The following is a 24447-nucleotide window of genomic DNA, read 5'->3' as shown; positions in this document are numbered from 1 at the left end:
GTGCGGGAGGCCCTTGGTCCTCACCCAGGCTAGGGAGGGCTCAGGGCTTGCTGGGGGCAGACCCTTTGCGGACACCACTGGAACCCTCACCCCTAGTGCAGCCTGGGTTATGCCTGTGGGCTCTTGGGCAAGCCCCTCCCCTCCCTGGGCCTGGTCTGTTTGGGAGCAGGGCTGGTTGGGCTGGTCCTGGGGGCGCCCCGTGCCCTGCTGTGGTCTGAAGCGCCTGCTCTCCCTGCTGCTCAGAGCCTCCCGCATGTCCCCTGGGGCCAGAGCCCAGGATGCAGGCCCAGGAGAGCGCCTCCCTGCCCACGCCCAGCGGCCCGGAGCCCCAGGAGGAGCCGGCTCCAGAGCCCCAGCCTGGGTTCCAGGCTTCCTCCCTGCCGCCCCCCGGGGACCCTGCCAGGTGAGCCCCCTGAAATGCTTCGCCTTCCCTGGGGAGCAGCCCAACACCCAACGCTGACAAAACTAGTTTCTTAAGTTATAAAAGGCACCTCCAGCCCCTTCCTCCCCACACCCCCTGTGAGTACCTTTCCCTGTAAACACAGGCCCGACCAATGCAAACCACGCCCAATGCCTGCCCCTTCCCTCTGCTTGCTGTGTCCTGGAGGCGGGTTTAGCGACAGGGTCTGTTTTACGCCCCCAGCAGCTGCCCACTACTCCTGTGTGTGGTGAACCGATTTTAGGTGACCACCCGGTGGACATTTAGGCTTGCGTTCCCTCTTCTGCTGTGACCAGCAGCCTCATCCATGAGCAGGATAAGTGAGTGGAAGTGGAGCTGCTGGGCTCGGGTGTTGCCAAAAGCTCCCACCTGGTGCTGTGTGCCAGGCCAGAAATGCACTTAGGGGGAGGGGCGGCCAATACAGGGAGTCTGCCTAGAGAGGGTGAGGAGGGGGCGAAAGGGTCTCAGACTGCAACCCTGGGCTCTGCTTTCTGTGTCAGGAGGGAGTGGACTCTGGCCTCGGTTTCCCCCTGAGCAGTCCCAGGAAGACACAGCCCACTCTCTCTCTCTCACCTGCAGGTTGTTAGCATGGCTCCTGCACAGGCTGGAGATGGCCCTGCCGCAGCCAGTGCTCCACCAGAAAGCTGGGGGCCAGGTCAGTGCTGGGCCCAGGGAGCGGGGCCTTGAAACTTGGGTGAGGGTAGAATGTTGGCCTGTATCCCCAGGGATGGGACTGAGCAGGGAGCAGGAAGAAGGGAGCCTGCAGTGGGCACCCCGCCCCCATCTGCTTGGTGCACATCATCCCAGAAAGCCCCCGGAGCACCCTGGCTGCAGGGCTGAGAAGCGCTGGCCCAGCTGCACTGCAGGAGCTCATGGTCTAAGGGGGGAGGAGGTAGAGCCCCTGGGAGCATCAGGGAGGGCTTCCCAGCGGAGGTGGCCTCAGCAAAGGCCCCCCAAACAAGGGAGACTGGAAATGGTCTGGGAAGAAGCAGGGCTCACAGGAAGCGGCCTACAACCTAGGGTTCCCACGCAGGTGAGCGGGGGCAGTAGGGCCTCCATCTCCCCTTCCTCTCCTGTCCCTAGAACCTGGGCCCTGGCCCTTTAGGGACAATGGGACATTCTCATAGTGTCACTAGTTAAAATTCGCCCCAGGCTGCTTGCCGCTGGCCAGTGAGTATGCTGGAAGAGAGGACAGGATGTGTTTTAGTCTGGTGCCCCCTGGGGAAAGGTGCTCCCTGTGGCCCCAAGTCTGCTCTCCCCAGCCAGCGAGGCAGCCGGGGGAGGGGCGGGAAGATGAGGGGTCCAGGTGACTGACAGCCAGGCAGGGTTCCAGGGTCGGCTGCATGGTCCCTGAGGCCAGCGAGGTGCAGGCTTCTTGGGTGAGAGCTTGGACGTTTGCAGCTGATGGTCCTAGTCCTCCTCCTCGGAGGGCTGCCATCCTCACCGTTTCCCTGCAGGGAGCCCCGAGGTCCTTAGGCAAACAGGATTCATCTGTTGAACGAACAGTCTGATGGTCACAAGATGAGCAGTTAGCTCTTGCTGATTAGAAGGCGAAAGGGAGAGGAAGATGTATTCAGTACAGCCCAGTAGAAGCACCTGGGACTGAGAGGCAGGCAGTCCTGGCTGTGGCCCTCGTGGAACCTCAGCGGTGCCACCTGAGCAATGGGCCAGTGACCCCTGTCACCAGCCAGGGCTGTGAGAATGCAGGAAAAGGTTCCTGTCGGTGCTGATGCCCAGGCCCAGAAGACAGGGAGGCCTGGCCAGGTCCTTGCTCCTCTGGGCAGGTGCACCTGCTGTGGCTGGATGGGAGGCCCCCACCTTGTCTCACTTCAGCCAAAACTCGGGCTCTCCAAGCCCCCTCCCTCAATTCCTTCACTGGCCCTGGGCACAGCAGGAGCCCTCTCCTCCACTTCCTGGCACTCCTTAGGCCCAGTGGGGTGGGTCAAGGTCACGTGGCTGGGCATCTGGGCTGCACATGGGCTATCCCAGCCTGTCCCACCCTCCCTTTCCCAGCATGGGCTCCTGCTAGACAGGGGCTGCGCAGGAAGCCTGCGAGCATCTCTGTGCGGGTGGGGAGGGGTGGGGTTCAGTCTCCCAAGGGGAGAGGAGGCCTCATGGTGGGGGCAGTCTGACAGAGAGGCCTTCATGGAGCAGGAGTGGGACGCAGCGGAGAGGACGGGGGGAGGGCTTTGAGGCGGAGGCTGGAGGGTCGGGGCGAGGGAGACCCCTGGCTCCACATGTGGCAGGAGGTGGTCACAGTGGTATCTCCCCCTTCCCTCCCCATGCAGGAGCCTGACTCCCCTGGGACGTGTGACGTGCAGACCAGTGAGTGACACACGAGTGGGTCCCCGTGGGTGTCTCTGGGAGGGTGGCTTGGCATCCTGGGGCTGAGTGGGTGGCACAGTTGTGGCCTCCTGACCTGCAGCTGAGACAAGCAGAGATGGGGAGGGGGTGGAGTCCCTGAAGAGTGGGCAAGTGCCTTCACTTGTGGCTGGCTTGGGGGGAGGGGGATTTGGGGGCTTTTTATCCCAGCTCCGCCAGGCTCAGGGACCAGGGCAGAGGCCAGGGGGCTGCGTCTGCTCGCGCATCACCTCCTCTTGAAGGCATGCACAGGACAGGCCTTCATTCAGTCACCCACTCATTCGCCACATTGTCACGGGCGGCGTCTAAAGAGCAAGGCGGCATTCAGGGCTCATGGGCGGTGGCAGCCCCTGCTCCCTCCTGGACACGGGACTGCGGTCAGGGCGTCCCACGCCACTGCCCACTCTGAAGGCTGTGTCTGGTGTCTGGCCGTGGGTCTCACGAGCTTATTGATGCTGGGGTGACCACCGCGGCCTGGGACCCAGACAGGCAGCCGATTGTGGGTCTGAGAGAGGGCTGCAGACTCGACTGCGGTATAGCCGTCTTGGTGACCAGAGGGAGGAGGAGGCCCGCTGGCCTCAAGGCAGGGCACTGGCAGTCTCTCTGGGAGCTCAGGCCCTGGCGGAGCGTGCGGTGCTAGGGCTGCTGGGGCGGGCTGGGGGCAGAGTTCAGAGAAGGCACCTTCCGCGGGTCCTGTGCACACCTTGTGGAGCAGTGACTGTGCACCTCTTGGCCTGGCCAGAGCGGGTCAGGCAGGCGAGGGCTGATGGAGCTGCGGATGTTTCCTGGGTACAGAGCCCCTCCTCGTCCTCTCTGCTCTCTGGCAGGAGGGGCAGCACTGGGCACTGTAGTCAGGGCCGCCTCTCGGTTCCTGAGCACGTGCGTCACGGGTGGGTGTCGAGGGCGGCATGGGGGGCTGGCTCAGCGTGGTGTCCCCCACGACTATGCTCAGCTCCCTGTCTGTCTCAGCGGAGCCCCAAGGGTCCATCTCCAGGGCAGCCACCCACAGAGCACATAGCCCAGGACCTCAGGGATCTCGCAGTGTGGGCACCCAAAGCGTGGAGTCGGGGTGTCCACAGGTCCACTCCTTCCGAGCCCCCTGGGAGAGAGCGGCCCTCCTGGCTCCAGCTGCTGGCAAGCCCTGGCCTTCCTGGCCTGCCCGGGGCTGTCCCTCCTCTGCCTGGGCCGGGTCCCTCCTCCTGGATCTTAAGCGGATGTCCATCATTGGATTTAGGGCCCCCCCTAAGTCCAGGCTGATCTCATCCCGATATCATTAACCTGATCACATGGGCCAAGAGCCCATTTCCCAGTAAGGTCACAGGCACACGGCCAGGACTGGGACGCATCCTTCCTGGGTTGGGTGGGGGGAGCAGGCCCTCCTCGCTCAGCCCCCTGGCCTCACCCCTCCACTCGTGCATTCATTCGTTCATTCCATCATTCATTCCCTCCACCTGTCCAGCAGCCGCCCACCCTCTGTCTTCTCCTTTGTTCCAGGGGCGGTGGCAGCTGGAGGCCTCTGAAACAAGGGAGAAGGGGATCTGGGCGAGTGCGGACGGACAGACGGACGGATGGATGGCAGGAGAGGAGGCCGCTCTGAAGAGAAGACCCTCGGGGAGGGGGTGGCTACTGACCCCCGGCCCTGCTTGGCCCGTGAACCCTGCCCCTCCCTGCACTCCCAGGCAGGACAGGGGAGCCACACCAGCCCCAGCTTGGCAGGGGACAGTTAGGCCAGACCACAGGAGGACATCCCCCAGGGGCTCTGCCCGCTGCGAGCCCAGTTCTCGGTGCAGCTCAGCAGATACAGTTTTTCCCGAGAGAGTTCTCCTTAGTCCTGGCCACACTCTCCCCTCCAGAGGGCTGGGGACCACCAGTGGGCAGGGACGGACACTGAAGTGGACATTAAATGAGCATGGATTAGCCTCTGAAGTCTGCGATTGCCAGTCATTGCTTATGAGAGGGCCACGGGGCACGCTGGGGCTGTCGACGTGAGTGGACAGTCTGGGAACTGGGGTTTCAGTGAGCCAGGTGCTCTGGGTCCCGGCCGGCTCTCCTCTCCCCAACCCCGCCATGTCTTTGTTTGTCCCAAGGAGTCATTCTAGAAATTAGAATGAATGGCCAGCATCGGAAACACAGCTCGTGTGACATATACATGTTGGCATCTCTCAAACCCTGGGAAGATGTGGCTGTCCTGGCCTCCGCTGCGCTCATAAGGACAGTCCAGGGGCGGAGGCATGGGCCCCTTCATGGTGTTCACCTTCTCCCTTGAGCTGGGGTTTGAGAGCCCTGAGGTCCCAAACTGGCAGTGAGGGGAGGGGCAGTCCCAGCACGGGATTTGAAGTGACAGAAGCCCGGAGGTGAGGGACGGAGGGGCGGAGGGGGAGATTAGCGCTGGCTCAGCTCATCTGTCCATCCATCCGGAGCCCAGAGTCCTGGATGCGGAAGATGAAACCAGCAAGGGCGGGGCCTGGCTTTCGGGGACCAGGCTGCAGGCAAGGGGAGCCACTGAAGGTGGTGGAGCAGGGAGCGGCTTCACCGAGAGCCCTCAGGAGCCGATCACGCAGTGGGTGTGGGCACAGCCATCGCAGCAAGAAGGAGATGTGGGCCTGCCCAGCGAGGGGGTGTCAGGAGTCAGGCCTGCTGGAGGGCACAGTGTGGAGCCAGGGCTGGGGCTTTGCCAGAGATCTGGGGTCCAGGTGGGAACCTTGGCCCAGAGCCTGCGTACCTGGGCTCTCAGTCTGCTGGCCCTGGGTGCGGCAGCTTCTCCCCTAGGCGTGGCTGCTCGTACTCCCTGGCTGGGGTCAGAACTGGACTGGATGGCCCTGAAAACGAGAGACCCCTGAGCAGGAGGCGGCGTGCCCAGCAGGGGCTCCAGGGGCGAAGCTGAGGCCCTGGATGAGGCAATGATGTCCACGGGAGTGGGAGCCCAGCTCCCAGGCACCTGGGATGGGGAGAGCTGGGGATCGGATGCCTCGGAGGGGGCCGGGGCTCCAGGGCGGCACGGGGCCTGTTCCCCCAGGCCTGCTGAGCCCTACCTTGGGGGCCGGGGGCAGAGCACCCCACCCCTGCCCTTCCTGAACTGTTCCTTTCTCAGAGCTCTAAACCTTTGAAATGCTGCTCACCAAATAAGACCCACAGAGCAAAAGTTAATAAAAAGCAGTGCTAACACTTAAGCACCACACCCATTACAGAGTGGCCACGCTGCCAGTGAGCCACCCACGGGGTGCATTCACCCCCTAGGGTTGTGCACCAGGAAAACAGGAGTCCCGGCTCTGCCTCCAACCCCCTGTGTGGCCCCGGACAGCCGCTCAGCCTCTCGGAGCTGGCTCTTGGGCCTCTATGGTGGGAGGAGCACTAAGTCTTGCTCTTCAGGGCTTCTGTGAGAGCCAGTGCACTCGCAATGTTCCGGCCCCTGCTGTGCCCAGGCAGGAACCTTTGCAACCCAAGGGGCTGCTTGGGGCGGAGATGACCAGGGGCAGTGACACAAGAGCAGACGCAGCCTCCTGGCCTCTGTCCCAGTCCCTGAGATGACACCAATGCTGGACAGTGACGTGGAGTGGTACCTACAGCACGCCCCACTTCTGGAATGGGGGGCACACTTGGGGGAGCCTTGCAGCTCAACCCCCAGGGATGTTGGTAGAGCCCGAGGGGCCAGAGCTGCTGCAGAAAGAGCCACGCTGGGATCCATGTGGGGGCTTCCCTGGAGGCAGGCAGGAGGACGGGGTAATGACTGGGCCAGGCACATAAGGGCCCCCCGGAAGAAGGCGTTTGCCTGTGTCTCAGGTTGCTCACCTATAAAATGGGGAATAAAATGCATATATGAGGGAAAATGGGGATAATGTTTCTATCAGAATACTGAGGTGCAAGCTCGTCACTTAGCACAGGGCCTGGCACATAGTAAGTGCTCAGTGAACCTAGCTGTTGTCACCGTAAGAATAATTATTTTTAAAGCATTTATTTGAAAGGCAGCGTGACAGAGAAGGAGGGACACAAAGACATATTTCATCTGTTGGCTCAGCCCCCAAATGGCTACAACAGCTGGGGCTGGTCCAGGCTGAAGCCAGGTCCCTGACGTGGGTGGCCGGGGCCCAAGTCCTTGGGTCATCTTCACATTAGCAGAGAGCGTCATTGGAGTGGGAGCAGCCAGGACTCGAACCTGTGCTTCCGTACGGGATGCTGGTGTCGCAAGTGGCGGCTCAACCTGCTGCACCACAGGACAGGCCCCTCTGATTATTATGCTACAACAGCTTCCAAAGTCAAAGATGAGACCATGTAGCTGCCACTCAATGTCACTGTTACTAATATGTGCAGTTTGTATTTAACAGTCCAGTGCTAAACATTAAGTCACTGTTATCAACTCCTGCTTGGCTTGAGGGCCACCAAGCCCCCTGATGCTTCCTGGGGGTGCACTCAGGCTCCCAATGAGTCTGCCCTGCACCCCTGCTGCCAGGCTCGCAGGCCCACGGTTTCGAAACTGCCCGGGGCCAGGGGAGAAATGTCGAAAGGCGCAGACCCCTTCCGAAGGTGGGACAACCCCCTGAGCAAGCTGAATTCCCTTGGAAGGAGGGGCCTTGAGGCCCTGGAGGGGAGGAGGGGTGCCCAGGAACCAGTGCTGGCCTTCCGAGTGTGCTGTTCCCAGGAGGTGGCCGCTGGCGCCCCAGCCTGCAGCCCCGGGACAATCCAGCCACTTGGCTCCTGGTTGTGCAAAGTAATCTCTGTAGCTGGTTGTTTTTCTTTTTCTTTTTTTCTTTTCTTTTTTTTTTTTTTTTTGCATCACTCTGATGATGTGCACAACCCTCCAGGAAGGTGTCAATGAGAACTGAGCTCGATTCACAGCAAGAAGGCTCTGTCTCAAGAGGAACAGGTGGATGGTGTGGGCTTCACGCGTTGCTTGGGTGCCGATCTGGTCGTTAATGGTCCCTGATACTGGTGCCGATTCCTCACTGCTTGGCTAAGGATCAACGCTGCTGGTGATCGCCAGGGGTCCCTGGGATGCAGGGCTTCAAGCCTCCCCTCCCCCACACCCACCAATGGCTCCCCCGATGCTCCCTGCAGTCAGCATCCTCCCTGGAGAGCAAGTGGAGCCTGACCTTGTCCTGGAAGAGGTTGACCCGCACTGGGAGGACACCCAGCAGGACAGCAGCGGCAGCCCGCAGGGCACAGAGGAGGTGCCGGCTTACGGAGAAGAGGACAGTGCCGTGGAGGAGGTGCCCAGGTAAGGGGGTAGAGAAGGCCCTGGACAGATGGGTTTTCGTGTCTGAGAAGGTGACAGGCGTGTGGTATGGAATCCAGAGGTGTGAAGGGGCACAGAGCAGGAGCCAAACCTCCTTCCCGCCCCTCCTTCTCCTACAGTAGCCGCCAGGTTCTCATGCACCACCCAGAGGCGGCTGGGCACAGACAAGCGGGCTCCCCGTCTCTGGTCTGCAAACACGACTGCACACTTCGTGTCTGCCATGGTTGTCCATCAGCCCCCCGGAGGCCTTTCCCTGTCTGTACTCAGAGGCCGGCCTTGCTGCCCACAGCCGTGTAGTATTCCATGGTGTGGGTGAGCCATGGTTTATTTAACGTATCCACTCTTGATGGGCATTTAGGTTGATTCCAGAGTTGGGTTATGAACAGGGCTGCAACACACACTGTTGTGTGTGTCTTGGCACACACGCAAAGGATAGGCTCCCAGAGTGGGCCGGCTGGGCCAGCAGGCGTGGGCTTGGGGCTGGAAGAGGTGATGCGCAAATCGCCCTCCCTAGGAATAGTGCCCTCTGCTTTCCTGCCTTGGTGCCTGGCGATATCCACTTCAGCCAGGAGGCTGCTGGCCTTCAAGTTCATGACCAACCTTGCTGCAAACGGGAAACAGGCCCAGAGAGAGTGCGGGGCTGACCTGGGGTCACCACCAGGCCCAGGGGGGCTGGGCCAGGCCCCGCAGGCAGTGAAGCGGGCTTGCTGCTAGAGCCCACGGCTGCCCTGGTGGGGCTCCCAGGGCCGAGCTTTGATGGGGAGCAGGTGCTGTCTTAGGAGTCGTGGGAGAGCCTGCAGGAGACGGCACCCGAGGCCGACTCCGAGGGTGGTTCTGGGAGGACTGACCGCCTGCCGCTGCCCCAATTTAGGCCGCTGTCCCAGATTCAAGAGGAGAAAGAGGAGGAGGAAGAGGAAGAGGATGGAGAGCAGGAAGAGGAGGAGGAGGAAGAGGAGGCTGAGTAAGTCCTTGTCCACCTGGAGGGGGGACGTCCCAGGGAAGCCGGGTTTTGGCCCTGACCACTGGGGTCCTGGGGTGGGGGCTCTTGGGGGTTCCTGGGAGCTCCTTGGTGCTACGCCGTGCAGAGGCTGGGGTCCCCACTGTGCTCAGAATGACCCAGGAGTCGTAGCCCCCTCCACTCAGCAGCCCCCTAACACGCACAGACTGGCGTGCAACCCCTGAGAGTGGGGACTTCTGCCTGTTGTTTTCACTGGCCTGTCCCCAGAGCCTAGAAAGGTGCCAGGTACACAGTAGGCACCAAATAAATGGCTAAATGCATGGATGGATGCATGGATGGATGACAAGTTGGGCTCCCAGTTCTCTGCTCTTGTTAACAAAGTCATGGCTGCTTCCCCCACCATGCACTGCCCCAATGACCCCTGGGTCACCTTCGGCACCTCCAAGGGCCTTCCCAAATGGTCCTCTGTCGCCCAGTAACAGTTGAGCCCACTGTGATCTTGAAGAGCTCAGCATCAAAACTCAGAGGAGCAGTCAGTTCAAATAAAGCTTTGAAAAATGGAGACCAGAAGCCGTTAAGGGAAGACTGCTAGCACTTGGCTGGGGGCAGGGAGGTGGTGCACGCAGGTGATTGCGGATGGGGTTTAGGAGGCTGTGGTGGGCACCCCTGCGCCTGGGCTTAGGTGGGGAGTTGGGGGCAGGTCAGTGGATGGCCCTGAGAGCTGTGGGGCTGCAGGTGATGCCTGCAGGTGGGGTGGAGGTGAGGCCCGAAGACCAGAGCAGAGGCTCAGCAGTGAGGAGGAACCAGGAAGGCCTGAGGAGCAGGTGCTAGGGAGGCCGAGTGGGATAGTGGAAGAGGATGGCCTCAAAGACAGGCTGTAGAGCCCTTGAACTTGACTCCCCAAGGGCACTGGGAGGCACTGCAGGTTTGGGAGCGGGAGGGAGACGTGACCTGGCAGCTCTGCCGGGGAGAGGTTGAGGCAGGAAGGCCAGCGAGGGGGCTGTGATCATGGGTCAGGTGAGAGAGAGTTCATCCAGCCCCGTGCTCCAGCCCCTGTCCCTGTCACTCTGCCCATACCCTTCCTCCCTGGCCTGTCCCTGCGGTCATGGCCGCAGACAGGGCGATGTCATGCCTTGGAGGAGTACAGGCTCCTTCCTGTTGGCACCGCGTCCTGGGCAAGTGACACGGCCCAGTGCTGTCCTCACATCTGTGAGACGGGGGTGGCAGCTGCGCCATGCACAGACAGGGCTGCTCAGGCCAGCTGTGGCGATGGATGTGGCGGGGCCCAGCCTGCAGTCAGCACCCATCCCTGGTCCCTGGAGAAGGTCACTTTCAGTCCCAGTGAAGAGACAGTTGAACAGAGACCAACACGGGATTTCAGAGACGGACACCAATGCAGGGCCATGTGCTGAGTCCACACTCACTCGGTTCAACCATGACGTCCTTGGCAGGAGGCCAAACAGCCTCTACTTGCTTACCTCCAATGACAGGGAGCTCACAACCTCTCAGTGGCTGTCATCTTATGCACACGCACCTTTGACTTGGGAAGCTATTTCTTATGCCGAAATGCAGCTTGCTTCCTCGTGGCTTTGGCGACTCAGTCCCAGCTCTGCCCTCTGGGCCTCTACCCCTTGAGTAAGCTGAAGACCCCAGCTGCGCCTCGCTTTGTGGGTGCCTGTGTTTGCTCCCTGCTCTCTGCCTGCCTCTGTGTACAATGAGTAGCTCTGAGTTGTTCCCCTGCGTGACCTGTGCACCTGACACATCAGCCTGAACCCCTTAATTTGCCACCGCTCTCAGAGGCCAGTGATGGACTGTGCACACACGTGTGTACACACTGCCTACACACATGTTCTCAGCACACACAGGAGCACACGTGTACATCTGCACTGTGCACACACTGTGGCCATGCACATCCTGCGTATGCACTTGGACACATGCAACACACACATGTGTGCACACGGCACGTCTGTCCACATGTGAACCTGCCTGTACCATACCTGCACACACATGTACATGCAGGGCCACACAGAGGGCCCCACAGATGCTGCAGGCGTGTGCATTCACACAAATGCTCACCAGGGTTTTTTTTTTTATATAAGATTTTATTTATTTGAAAGTTAGAGTTACAGAGAAAGAAGAAAGAAAGATCTTCTGTCTATGGTCCACTCCCCAAATGACTGCCACAGCCAGGGCTGAGCAAGGCTGAAGCCTGGAGCCTGGGACTCCATCCTGGTCTCCCACGTGGGTGGCGGGGAGCCAGGCACTTGGGTCATCTTCCACTGCTTTCTCAGGAGTATTAGCAAGGAACTGAATTGGAAGCAGAGTAGCCAGTATGGATTGCCAGGGTCGTAGGTGGTGCCACAACATAGGCCCCTCATCCAGAGTTTTTTTTTTTTTTTTTTAAGATTTTTTTAAAAATTCACTTGAAAGGCAGAGTAACACACACACACACACACCCCTTCCCACTGCTGGTTCACTTCTCAAATGGCTGCAACAGCCATGGCTGGGCCAGGCCAAAGCCAGGAGCCTGGAACTCCATCTGGGTCTCCCAGGTGGGTGGCAGGGACCCAGACACCTAAGCCATCATCTGTTGCTTTCCCAGGTGCCTTAGCAGGAAGCTGGATCAGAAGTGGGGCAGCTGGGATTTGAACTGGTGCCCATATGGGATGCCAGTGTTGCAGGTTGTGGCTCAACCTGCTACAACACAGTGTCAGCCCAGTACCTAGAATTTTAAACTCAGGAAACTTTTAGGCCCAGCCCCAAGAAGGCATGAGGGTACCGTGGTGACTGCACCAGGCCTTCCAGGGCCAAGGAAGGAGGGTGAGGCCCAGGACGAGCAGAGCTGGGCCGTCACTGGCTGGGGGAGGAGGCTCTTGGCCAGCTTTGCAGAGGCCCAGGTTACTGATGACGCCAGGGCCCTGGTGATACAGACGGTCGCCTAGCAACCTGGTCTCTGCAGACAGCTGCAGGGCTTTCCCTAGCAACGGCTGCCTTTTGGTCCCCACCTGGCCTCCCTGGGGCCTCTCTGCAGAGTTCTCTGCACGTCCCCTCAGTCTGATTAGAAACAGGAAGGGTTGGTGTTCAGCGGCCAGCCGGGCCACACTGGCTGGGCAGCTGGACTCGTGGCTGGCCAGGGGCTCTCCGGGCCCTGGGCTTGGGATGGAGGCCACAGCCCCCAGCTGAAGTCCTACACCATGGACATCCTTGCTGGCCAAGACAGAGAGACCCAAGTAGGTGGCTGCTTCTGCCTGAGGGCTTTGCTCTGTCCTTCTCCCGGGGTTCAGGGGAGGAGTCTGTTGAAGGCCTTGGTGAGGACCTTGATTTGCTGGTGGTGGGGGCACCGCCTGTGGGGCCCAGGGGGAGGAGGAATGCACTGGTGAACCCTCAAGAGCTCACTGTGCCGCTGCTCTGGGGCCTTGAACCTGACAGCCGGGGTGCCCGGAAGCCCCCCTCAGCCTGTCTCTGCCTTTCTGCAGGGAAATCCCTGGGACCTGGGAACTTTCTGGAAGTTGATGGCCTGGCTGCTCTGGGCTGGGCAGGAGGGGGCAACAACATGGCTTTGGTGACCCCTGGTGATGCTGGCGGGGTCCCCCCGGGGCTCCCTGGGCACTCAGCGTCTCGATGGCTAGGGATGTTTGTGGGAAACGTTCCCCAGCCCTCGGCGGGGATTCCATCGCCCTGTCGATCGCTGCCTCCTCTGGGATTCATCGCGATCACAGGAACGACACTAGCAGGAGCTGCCCTAGGGTAGCACTGTTTCCCATGCTGGGCCCTGTGCTAAGGCAGCCTGAGTGGCCGCTTCTGAGATGAATCCCATTTCACAGATGAGAAAGCTGAGGCTCGGAGAGAGTGCCCTGCCAGGAAGTGCGGAGCTGGGACTCTGGTCCCTGAGCAAACTCTCGATGCTGCAGAGGAGGGAAGCGGCTGGGGGGAGTCGCCACAGCACCCGACAGTCCTTTCTCACTTCCACGGGGTCTTGTTGCCCCTCTGCCCTCACTCAGACAAGCCTGGCTGGGGCAGGGCAGTGGCGCAGCGGGTCAAGTTGCTGTTTAGTGTCCCCGCGGCCCGTAGAAGAGCGCTGGCTTGAGTCTTAGCTGCTCTGCTTCCAATCCAACGTCCTGCCAATGTGCCTGGGAGGCAGCTGATGATGGCTCAAGTGCGGGGGCCCCTGCCCCCCACATGCAGACCCTGCTGGAGTTCCTGGCTCCTGGCTTGGGCCTGGCCAAGTCCTGGTTGTTGCAGGCTTTGGAGGAGTGGCCAGTGGATGGAAGATTCCTTCTCTCTCACTCTGCCTTTCAAGAACATGGACATAAACAAACATTTAAAACCTACTAAGTCCTCAGCCCAGGCCAAGTCCTACCCTTGGACAAACAGGCAGCTGCAGGGCTTCTGGGTGACTGGCTTCAGGCCACATAGCCACATGGCCACTTCTGGACCCCAGGAAGCCTGGGCCAGGGCTGTGGGCCTTCGTTTCCCTGGGTCATTGTGCTGGAGGCGGGGAGCCCGGAGAGGCCCTGCCTGCCCCAGGCTTCTCTTGCAGAGAGTCCATCCTCAGCCTCTGTGCAGGGCTTACTGCTTGGCAGAGAAGGCATGGGGCCCAAAAGACTTTCAGTGGCCTGCGAGCGTGGTTTCATTTCTTTTAAACTCACACCCCAAAAAGGAGCTTTCAGAAAGAACATGAAAAAGAAGATTTATTTAAATATTTGCCGTGGGATTGGCCACAGCCTTGGTCACGACGGTTCAGGGAGGCATTGTGCGTGAGGAGCAGGGCCCAGCGCCGGGCCCATAGCCCCTGGGAGTGCAGTGGCAGCGTGGTTGTTGGCAGGTCCCTGTTGCCAGGCAGCTGGCTCCAGACTGACCGGTGACAGTCCCGACCCCACCAGGGGAGGCCTGAGACTTGGCCTCTGGGCTGAGGGTGGTGGATCTGGGATTTCTGGGTGAGGCACCCCGGAGTGGCCTCCGTAGGCCTACAGGGTCTGGGGTCTGAGGGGTGGGGTGGCTGTGAGGGTGCAGGAGCTCATGCTAAGTACACATACCCCCCTTGTCCTGTCCCAAGTCATCATTTTCACCCAGAGTTCCCAGGCAGGCATCCGAGGGCCCGGTCTTGCCTAGAGATGGGCAGGTGTGGCTATCTGCATGTGGGTATGGAGAGACCACTCAGTGTTAGATGCTGAGAAATCCCACCTGAAAAACAGAAGTGCAGGCTCCTCTTGGTAATCAGAAGAGCTGGTCACCCAGGGCCCCATCCCGAGCAGAGCGGGGCTGCGCCTTCAGGGTTCTCCTCTTTGCCACAGTCCTTCATACTCCCTATAGCCTCACCCCTGGCTCTGTCGCTCCTGTGTGCCTGCTGCCTGGGCCGAGCACCCTGGCACCTGCAGCATCTGCAGCGTCGCCTGGACAGAAGCAGGTCTGGCTTCCAGGCTTGGGTGGTTTGGGACAGTCTGCTGTGGGATTTTGGCCAGGTCTGTTCGCCTCGCTGGTCCTCACTGCCTGCTCTCCCTGCAGCACGGAGGTCGCCTGGAGGCGTGTGTCCGAACACCACTCAGGACTCCGGACTGCACCTCCACCCGTTCTCTGTGCTTGCTTTGCGTATGCTGTTCCCCCTTCCAGGATGCCCTTCCCGCCTGCTGCTTGTGGTCAAATCATCACCTAGTGGCCCAGCTCACAGGCCACCTCCTCTGGGCAGCCCTCCTTCCCAGCAGACTGGCAGCATGTCCTTTGCAGCCTATGGCAGACTGTGTGTCTCGGACAGGGTGACTGACAGCAGGACACTGCCCTGAGGGGCCCGGGAGGGCAAGGGCCCATTCTTGGCATCTCTGTGCCCCCGGCTTCCAGCCCGGCCCCAGCACTCAGCAAACACTGAAACACCAAACCCTCCTAACGCTAGCCCTTTCCTCCTGGCCCTCGGGCTCACAGTGTCCTGCTGGATAGCTACCTGGTGACGGAGGCAGATGACGACCCCAGTGAAGTAGGAGAAACCCAGGAGCTGAGGGAGTCGGACCAGGTACGGAGAACATGCTGCGCCGTGGGACCCTTGTGGGCGGGGGCCTTGCCCACAGGGTAGGCAAGGCGGTTTTCCGCAGGTGAGACGCCTGCAGGACGCGGGGTGCTGGGTTGTGTGCGTCGCTGCTCGTACCAAGGGTCAGGTGGTGTCGGGAATGGCCTTGGCCGTGGGTGGACGGTCACGTGGCCCTTTGTGACACAGCGATGGTGTGGAGTCAGGTGCACCCCAACTCAGGTCCTCACGTGGCTGCCTGGCTCTGGGCCAGTCACCTTCCCTCGCTGGACCTCCTTGCAGGAGGACCCGGAAGTGCTTATCCACTGTGGAGTGCAGTCCTGGGGTGGCGCGTCTCATGGCAGCGGCTTTAGTTGCTTTGTCCCCAGGGCTGCAAAGGGGCCGCACTGTGACAAGTCCTGCTGTCAAGGCCTGGGGCGCCTGTGCGTGCTGCCCTGGGTTGGCTGTAGGTCGCCTCCCTGGCGGGCTGGCTCGGCAGGGAGGAGCATCTGGCAGCAGGTCTCCCGGCAGGGGCTGCTGGTCACAGCTCCTTCCCACTGTGTGTTCTGCAGGAGCTGCAGGAGGAGGCCACGGCCGACAGCCCAGGAGGTAGGTGTGTGCGGCGACCGGGCGCTGGGCTTGCACGAGATGATCCGACACCCCTCCACCTCCTTCCTTCCTCTGCTGCCTCCTGCCCCAGCCTCCGGCAGAACCTATCCTCTGCATCTCAGGGCCACATTATGGCAGCCGGGGGAGTGTGAGGCCCCCGGGCCTCCCTGGGGGCTGGGGACCGACCCCTCCTGCTACAGCCTCCGGACGGGGAGGTAGCTCTTGGGTAACCTCAGGCTCATATATGGGGAGACAGAGCCTGCTGATGCTGGGCTCCAGGCCCCGCATCTGTGAGTTTTTTGGAGTTGCTAAGACCCCCAGGGTGGACCCGGCACACACACTCTGGCTGTTGTTCACCACCCACCCCCTCCTGCCGAGAATCCCAAGAACAGTGGGGAAGAGCGCAGGGGAACAGATCACCCGGAGCTCCGGCCTGTGGCTGTTGCATGACTTACCCGCCTCTGTGTTCCTCAAACCACTGGTGGTGTGGCAGCCAGACCCATTACACAGATGAGACGACTGAGGCCCATGTGCTAGATGTGGCCAAGAGGCCACGGCACAGCCCTGCGTCTCACTCCTGACTCCTTCTTCCTCAGTGTGTGATGTGGAGTCAGTTCTCTAAGCCACTCTCCCAAACCAAGAAAACCAGGGCCGCTGAGCAGAGTGGAAGGCTGTCAGCCCGGGGGCTGGCCTGGGGGAGGAGTCAGCGATGAGAGCGATGATGCTTGTGTCCCAGCCAGCAACCAAATGGGACTGGCCGGGGGGGGGGGGGGGTCGTAACCCTGGGGGCTCTCAGCGCGTTCAGCACATGGCTGTTGGAAGTGTTCTCTGGTGGCTCCCACACCCTGGAGGGGACCTCATTCCACGCCCAGTGCTGGACGAGCTCAGGGCCCAGTGGGGCAGACCCAGCCGATAACCGTGCCGAGACGCGCATGGGCATTTTTCCTATCGCTCCTCAAAAGTACAGGTGTCGGGGAAGGCATTAAGCCTGGTGCTTACGACGCCCTCCTCCCCCAGGGGAGTGCCCGGGTTTGACGCCCGACTCCAGTCCTGGTTCCAGCTTCCTGCTAGTGGAGCCCCTGGGAAGCGGCGATGAAGGCTCAAGTCAGTGAGTTCCTGCCGCCCGGGTCGCCTCCCAGCTCCTGCTCTCGGCCCCTTGCTGCAGGCATTATAGGAGTGAACCTGCGAATAGTTCTCTTTGCCTATCTCTCTGTCTCCTGCCTTTCAAACCAACAAATAAAATTAAAAAAAAAAAAAAAAGTGTGGACGGAGAACTGGTAGCTTTGGGATGAGCTAGTTAGAAATGCAGATTCCTGGGCCTGTGGCAGGCCTGCTGGACAGGAGTGTGCATCGTGACACCACCTCCTGCTGCTCTGTCTCCATGTCCGTGTCTGCGAGGCGGTGGCCTTGAACCCCTGGGTCTCAGGCTGACCGCACCGTGCAGTCACCGGGGGGAAGATTTAAACATTCCTGGTGCCAGGCCTCCCCTGGAGCAGTGAATCAGAATTGCTGGGGGTGCTCGGATCTCCCCAGGTGGCCCCAGTGCACAGCCCGGAGAAGTGGCTGCTTTGGGCTGAAAGGGGAAGTCGCCGGCCTGCAGGGTTTCTTCAGATAGAAAACTTCCCTCGGGTTAAGGATGCTTGGTCTGGGGCTCTGGGGCTCTGAGCCCGAGAGTCTCTGGGTTCTGGATCCTTCGATGCTGACTGGTTGGGGCACGTGATGAGAAGAGCTACTGGTGTCTGGAAGGGAGCGTGAGAAGTTGGGGGGCTCCGAGGGGGGGGTCCCTCAGAGCCATCAGGTGCGCTGCGTTGACTCAGTGATTCAATGAGCAGCCAAGAGTGACACTGCAGACCTCAGTGGGGCTGTGTCGGTGCCAGAGGCAGCACCCCTACCTCCCTGGCCTCCCCCCAACGCTGACTCCTGATTGCAGGCCCCAGGGTCCCACCTCTGCTGGGGACCTTCTGGCCCCAGCGCCACAGCAGAACAAGGCCAGGACATGGAGCTGACTCGCCTGGTCCAGGACCAGCCGCCTGGCCCTGTGGGCCCTGGGGCTGCCCCCCCCAACCTGGCGGAACACCTCCCCAATGTGCCCACCTACCGGCCCCCGCTCACCCGCATCCCTGTCCTCGTCTCCCGGAGAACTGCCCTGTCCAGCTCCAGCTTCGCCAGGGAGACCCGGAGCTCCGTTCGTCGCCTAGGTAGCGTGAGGTTGCTGCCCAGCGTGCGCGTGCCCGCGGTATGTGCTCTGCATGGCTTGGGCTGTCTCCTGGCCTGGGGGCCGCGGGCTTGCTGGGGGACTCCTAGCTGTGGTCGTGGAATACCAGCCCTTCTTCCTCTGCTGGTCACTGGCTCCAGCCTGCTTTGTGAGAGAGATCTGAGGGGTTCTAGTGGATTCTCCTTATGCCCCAAATTCCACAATTTGCAGTTCATTTCTTGGGGTTAAATATTACTTTCTGTAGATTACCATTGCTATATAAGTAGTCATTCACACCTTAGTCTAAACAAATCACTCAGATCTCCAGGCCAACAGGGTGAGCCAGGGATTCGGGGTGGTGGGAGGGGCTTTAAAAGGAGGAAAATTACGGAAATGTGGGATCCACTGCAGATAGCATCTCCTGATTCTGAGAGTTTGCTGGGAGCTGGGCTGTCTGAGGATGGTTGATCCCTGCTCAGCCAGTACGGCTTCGGAAAAGAAAGGAGGTGCTCCCAGCAGGTGCGGCAGGTGGCCCAGGAGGAGAGGTGTCATCAGAGGTCCCTGGGGCAGCACAGCCTGTCTGGATCCGTGTCTTTCTACCAAGATCCCTGCAGCCGCCTCCAGGCTCCTGCTGCTCACTGAGAGATGGCAGAGTGCTGGGGACAGACCGGTGGCCTGTCCTTTTCTGCCTTAGCTCAGGCCAGACCTGCCCGCTGTGCCTTTGGCCTTGTTGGTTTCGTTTTGGTTGACCCTGTGCAAAGTCATGCCTGGGATCGGCACAGGCAGGTGGGATTGAGCATGTCCCCCAGGGAGAGCCACTCCCCCGCCCCGGCTCGAGTGGGGTGAGGAGGCAGGGCTTAGAGCTGTTGCAAAGGACCCCTGGCTTCCAGCCCCACGCGTCCCCCTGACAGCTGTTTTGTGCAAACTCTAATTTATCTGAGTACTGTTTTTCTTTCCCTGGATTTTCTTTTCAATTTAATGGAGAGCATTTAAAACAAAAAAAATGGAAAACCAAAACAGCTTGCCATAAATAGAAGGCATCAACAGAAATAAGCGCACGTTCACTGAAAACAGAAGTCGTGCCGGCGGTTTCTAGTGAGCCGGGCGGCGCACTCCCTCCGCAAGGAGGAGAAGGGGCGGCGGCCATGCACAGGCAGTGAGGCGTGGCGCCAGGTCCCGGTGCGCTTCCCGCTGCCACAGCAAAGGGCCTGCGGCTGGGCCCTGCAGAAAGAGGGAATGTAGCTCACGGTTCTGAAGATTCAAGGGCACTTCGCCAGCGTCTCCCTGGGCTCCTTACATCACAGCATGACACATGGCCTCGTGATGGAGCGCGTGCGAGGAGCAGCTGCCCTGGAGGTCACACGGCAGGACCAGGAGCCAGAGAGCTTCCTTCTATCACGGCCCACTCGCGTGAGAACTCACTCCCTCCGGGAGACTGGCATTAATCTCTTCCAGGGGTGATGTCCATGACCTAATTACCTCCTCCTGGGCCCGTCCTCTTAAAGGTCCCGCCACCCCTTGGCACAGCCACACCGGGGTCAAGCTTCCAGCACCCTCGAACCGCAGCACACTGACAACCTGAACTCTCCCCTCTGCCCCCCACCCTCCACCCCTACCCCGGCGGCCTGGTGGGGCTGCAGCAAGGATCTGAACGTGGGTTACCCTTCGCCATATCCGGATCATCCCCAGGCATCTTGGGGCCTCCCTGGCCCCGGGAGCCTACATTTTGACGCACGGGAACAGTGGAGGGAGCTGGCTGCAGTATGACATGCAATGACTTCATGCTGCAGAGGACAAGGGAGAATGAGCAAGCATGGCGTCCTCGTTTCAGGGGGGCCACGGGCACCTCGCAAGGAGGCATTGCATTTCCGCAGAGGCCTCTGCACTCGGGCCAGCAGCCTGGGATGATTCTGAAGTTCAGCTTCTGCAGCTGGCTCCTCCACAGGTTTCTCAACCTCCCTGTGCCTCAGTTTCCATACCTACAGAGTGGGGACAAGGACACAAGCTACCTCGCTGGGCAGCTGGGAAGGTTAAAAGAGTTAACATAGGGGTGGGCACTTGGCAGTGAGATGCTGTCTAAGAAGCCCGTGTCCCACTCGCATGGGAGTGCTTGGGTGCACCCCTCACTCCAGCTTCCTGCCCAGACAGAGCCTGGGAGGCAGTGGTGATGGCTTAAGTACTGGATTGAATTCCTGGCTCCAGGCTTTGGCCTGGCCCAGTTCTGGCTGTTGTGGGTACTGGGGAATGAACCAACAGATGGCAACTTGCTCTGTATCTGTCTTTCAAATACGTGAATAAGAATGTACTAAAGACTTAATATATGTAGGGCACCTAGAGTTTAGTAAAACAAACACCTGGGGCATAGACAGTAAAGCCTCAGCCTTCAATGCCAGCATCCCATATAGGTACCGGTTCAAGTCCCGGCTGCTCCACTTCCGATCCAGCTCCCTGCTAATGCACCTGGGAAAGCAGTGGAAGATGGCCCAAGTGCTTGGGCCCCTGCACCCATATGAGAGACTGGAAGGAAGCTCCTGGCATTGGCCTAGCCTAGCCCTGGCCATTGCAGCTATCTAGGGAGTGAAGTAGCAGATAGAAGATCTCTTCCCCCCCTCTCTCCCCCTCCCTCCCTCCCCTCTCTCCCTCTCCCCCTTACCCTTTACCCCCTCTCCATTTCCCTCCCCCCTTACTCCTCCCTCCCATAACTCTGACTTTCAAGTGAAGTAAATAAATATTGCCTTATAAGGAATATTATTTAAAAATATAAAGAATAGTATTATGAATCATTTTAGAGAATCACATGTATTGTTAAGCACTTTCTAGCTGCCAGCCAGGTGTTTGTTTTAATTGATCTTTAAAAAAAGATTTTTAACATTTTTTATTTGAAAGTCTTGGCTGCTCCACTTCTGATCCAGCTGCCTGCTAATGGCCTGGGAATTCCAGGCAGCTGGCTCGGAAGTGGAGCAGCCAGGACTTGAACAGGCACCCATACAGGATGCCGGCACTGCAGGCGGCCATGGTGCTGGCCCAGGCAATGTGATTTCTGTTTTGAGTTCCCACTCCACCACGCTGGAGGGAAATGAGCCCCTGTCTGAAGGGTTTTCCCTCCTCTCCTGGGGGCGGAGGGTGCAGAGTCTTTCCCTGGGTGGGGCAGGGGGCATGGGTGGGGTCTGCTGCCACCCAGGCTCCCAGACATAGCCTCCTGGGAGCCCCCTGCTGCCCCGGGACACACGGGGGCCTGGGTGCGTCTGAGGGGTCGTGGCTGCCTCCAGCCCCATCCATGTGCTCACCCTCCTGTCTGCTGGGCAGTGGCTGAGGCCCGGCCGCCTCTCGCCTTCTTCCTCCCCAGAGCCCGGGAGTCTTGCTGATCTGGCCAAGCTTCTCTCTAATTTCCACAAACGTCTCCCATCCTGCTCATTTTCTGCCCGGGAAGGCTTGGGGTTCAATAAAACAGATGTTGGGGCGGGGCTGTCTCAGCTTGGGCAGTGAACCAGCAGACAGAGGAGCTCCCTCCTTCTCTCTCTCTCTCAAATAAAAACAAATCAAAGAGAGAAATGCCTGTGTCTTGAGGCCTCTTTGGGTTACCCCGGTAGCCTGGCCCATGCACTCGGGAGGTCACATAGCCAGCTGTTTGCAAACGCTGCTGTCTCCGTTCTGCCTCGCTGGTGCCCAGCCGTGCCTGGCTGCTGGGGGTCCCACAGGAGTGACAGGAAGCAGAGGCACCGTCGCAGCCCCTCAGCCTCCTCCCAGCCACTGGCCCTGAGGCGGGTGACAGAGCCCAAGGTCGGGCCACCTCCGGGCTCCCTAGGGAGGACGCGGTTCTCCTTAGGAGCGGGGAGATTCTGACTCGGGGAGGCTCCCGGCGTGTCGGGACCCAGGAAATGCCTCGGCAGAGAGCGCCCCTTGCCTCTTCTTTCCCGCCTTAGAGGACAGCTGGCGGGCGAGGGGGCACGTGGTGGTTGGAGCCGAGGGTGTCATCTTTGACCCACGTGATTCTATGCGAGCAACACAGCTGATGCAGAGGATGATGGGAGATGGAAAGCGCTAGGTCCTTGCCGATGTGGAGATTCTGAGCCAAGTCTGGAAGCATCTACGGCTGGACCTTGTCGGTCGGCGTTGGAGACCCCAGGGGTGGCAGTCCTCGTGGGAGCACGCCCTGTGCTGACCGGGGAGACGGCAGCTTGGCTGGAAAATCGCCACCTCAGGTTTTTGCTGGCTCACACCCCACATTTACCGCTTCCTGGTCATCGAACGTCTCTAACGTTTGCAAGGGAAATACCTAACTCCGTCCACGAAACACCAGGCTCATTTGCCGTTATGGGAAGTGGTGAAGACAGGTAAATGCCCTCACACTGAGAAGAAACAAGATGCAAACAACACTAAATGCAAAAAGCAGACAAAGGAAAACACAAGAAAGCTCCAACGCAGGGCCCCGGGAGGGGGTGACACGTGCCACAAAGGCTGTCCCTCACCTCTGCCTGGAGGACACCCCTGATGTCACTGTTTGCGATCCTTGGAGGCTGTGGGGCCTGAGGGAGAAGGAGCCGCCCCAGGCCCCAGGCCCACAGCCCGCCTGCTCTCTGCTCCCTCTCTGGGTGCTGCCGTCGCCACTGCGGGTCCCCGTGCCTTCCCAGGCTGGGCTTTCTGGGGTGCGGCTCCTGCTGGTAGCTGGGGCCCCAGGCACTGTGCATTGCACCCTGCATGCAGCTTTGTGTGGGCCCGGCCGGGCGGCCGGATGGCCCTGTAAGCCGCTTCCTGCCGGGCTGCAGCCAGCACCCTGGGACCTGGGCGTTCTCCTACTGACTTTCCTCTCCTTCCTCTTCCCAAGTGCCCGGCACGAGAGAGCACCCTGAAGTGCAGGTGGAAGATGCGGACACCGACAGCCACCCCCTCATCCCGGAGGAGGCCCCGCCCTCGGTGCCATCGCCCTCGCTGCCGTCGCCCTCGCTGCCCCCGCCCTCGCCCGCCAAGGCCGACACCCTCACGGTCCCAGGCTCTGCCTCGGCGGCCCCCAGGTCAGCTTCTCTACCTTTCTTGGGCCTTTCTCAGCACTGTGCTGCATGCCCATTTGGCAGATGAGGAGACTGAGGCCAGGGAGGGGAAGCTGTGGCCCACAGTCTCACAGCGAGTTGGTGTCAGAGCTGGGACCACAGCCCTCCTGCTGGCCGGAGTCTCCCCAGCCTTGTGTTGGGGTTCTCTGTAAGATGCCCTGTCCCAGTGCCCTCAGCTGTAGGTCACAAGGGCTGGCGGCATGATAAATGACAGGGTCACATGGCACAAGTGCAATGACTGATTTCTGCCCCCTCATTTTATTTTTTGACAGAATGCAGTTTATTCAAACCATATATGATTATAAGTTCCCAGGGACACCCCCCCCCTTTTTTTTTGAGAAGCAGAAAGACAGAGGGACAGTTCCCATCTGCTGATTCACTCTGCAAATGCCAACTGTCAAGGCTGGGCGGGCTGGCGCCTGGTCTCCCCTGTGGGTGGCAGGAGCCTAAGCACTTGAGCTGTCACCTTCTGCCTCCCCAGGTCTGCATTAGCAGGGAGCTGGAGCCAGGGCCTGGAGCCAGGGCCTTGTGGGTGTTTGAAGAAAAGGACTCAAGTCCTTTAACCACTTTTTTTTTGGTTGTTTTAGAAAAGGAGTCCTTTAAAAAAAAAAAAACAGATTTATTTATTTATTTATTTGGAAGGCAGAGTTCAGAGGCAGAGAGAGAGGTCTTCCATCGGCTGGTTTATTCCCCAGATGGCCGCAACAGCCGGAACTGCGCCGATCCGAAGCCAGGAGCCAGGAGCTTCCTCCGGGTCTCCCATGCAGGTGCAGGCCCTAGCACTTGGGCTATCTTCTGCTGCTTTCCCAGGCCTTAGCAGAGAGCTGGCTGGAAAGAGGAGCAGCAGGGACTGGAACCTGTGCCCATATGGGATGCTGGCACTGCAGGCAGCGGCTTTACCTGCTATGCCACAGCACCGCCTGCCACTTTCTAAGTAATTTGGGTTGATTGCTTTGTTTTGCTGTTGCATTGTAGGGGTTCCTTCTGTATTTTAGGCATTAACCCTTTATCAAATATATGCTTTCCAAATAGTTTTCTGTGGATTACCTTTTCACTCTGCTGTGGATGGTTTCCTTTGCTGTGCAGAGGTTCTTTTATTTTTATTTTAAAGGTTTTATCCATTTATTTGAAAGCCAGAGATACAGACAGAAAGCAAGAAACAGATCTTTCATCTGCTGGTTCATTTCCCATAGTGCTGCAATGGCCGGGGCTGGGCCAGACGGAAGCCAGGAGCCAGGAGCTTCATCTGGGTCTCCCATATGAGTGGCAGGAGCCCAAGCACTTGGCTCTTCCACTGCTTTTCCAGGCCATTAGTAAAGAGCTGGATTGGAAATGAAGCAGCCTGGACTTGAATCAATACCCATATGGCATTGCAGGCAGCAGCTTTACCAGCTATGCCACAACACCGGCTCCATGCAGAAGGTCCTAAATTTGACATTGTCGCACTTGCCAGTTTTGTTTGTTTGTTTTTTTGCTTTTGTGATCTGTGTTTTTGGTGTCATCCCCTCATTGTATTACTGGATACATAATGGAAGCACCAAAGAACATAAGAAAAATAACCATCTAGAACCCCACCACACTAGATTCAGTTTTGATTTCTCTGTGTTCTCTTT

The 24447-nt window shown here is 59.5% G+C and overlaps 1 protein-coding gene across 3 annotated transcripts in view; it reads left to right on the top strand.

Annotated features, from left to right (window-relative positions):
- The window catches only part of CNGB1 (cyclic nucleotide gated channel subunit beta 1), a 65348-nt gene that overhangs the window by 7332 nt on the left and 33569 nt on the right, over positions 1-24447 (top strand). For 2 of the 3 annotated variants that reach the window (XM_089319721.1, XM_089319722.1), the window contains exons 1-5: positions 11987-12218; positions 14905-14992; positions 15556-15592; positions 17523-17790; positions 22612-22798. In XM_089319721.1, the coding sequence (XP_089175847.1) occupies positions 17589-17790; positions 22612-22798 (389 nt within the window). In that variant the 5' untranslated portion in view covers positions 11987-12218; positions 14905-14992; positions 15556-15592; positions 17523-17588. Of the gene's footprint in view, positions 1-243; positions 404-1018; positions 1095-2727; positions 2765-7852; positions 8013-8901; positions 8992-11986; positions 12219-14904; positions 14993-15555; positions 15593-17522; positions 17791-22611; positions 22799-24447 lie in introns of those variants that run through there. The other variant, XM_051846819.3, reaches the window with a different exon arrangement.

The sequence above is a fragment of the Oryctolagus cuniculus genome, chromosome 18 (assembly GCF_051225735.1).
Source record: "Oryctolagus cuniculus isolate XC-2025 breed Fujian yellow rabbit chromosome 18, ASM5122573v1, whole genome shotgun sequence".
Taxonomy (NCBI): domain Eukaryota; kingdom Metazoa; phylum Chordata; class Mammalia; order Lagomorpha; family Leporidae; genus Oryctolagus; species Oryctolagus cuniculus.
Note: the sequence above shows the minus strand (reverse complement) of the source record. Positions and strands in the feature narration are given on the sequence as shown.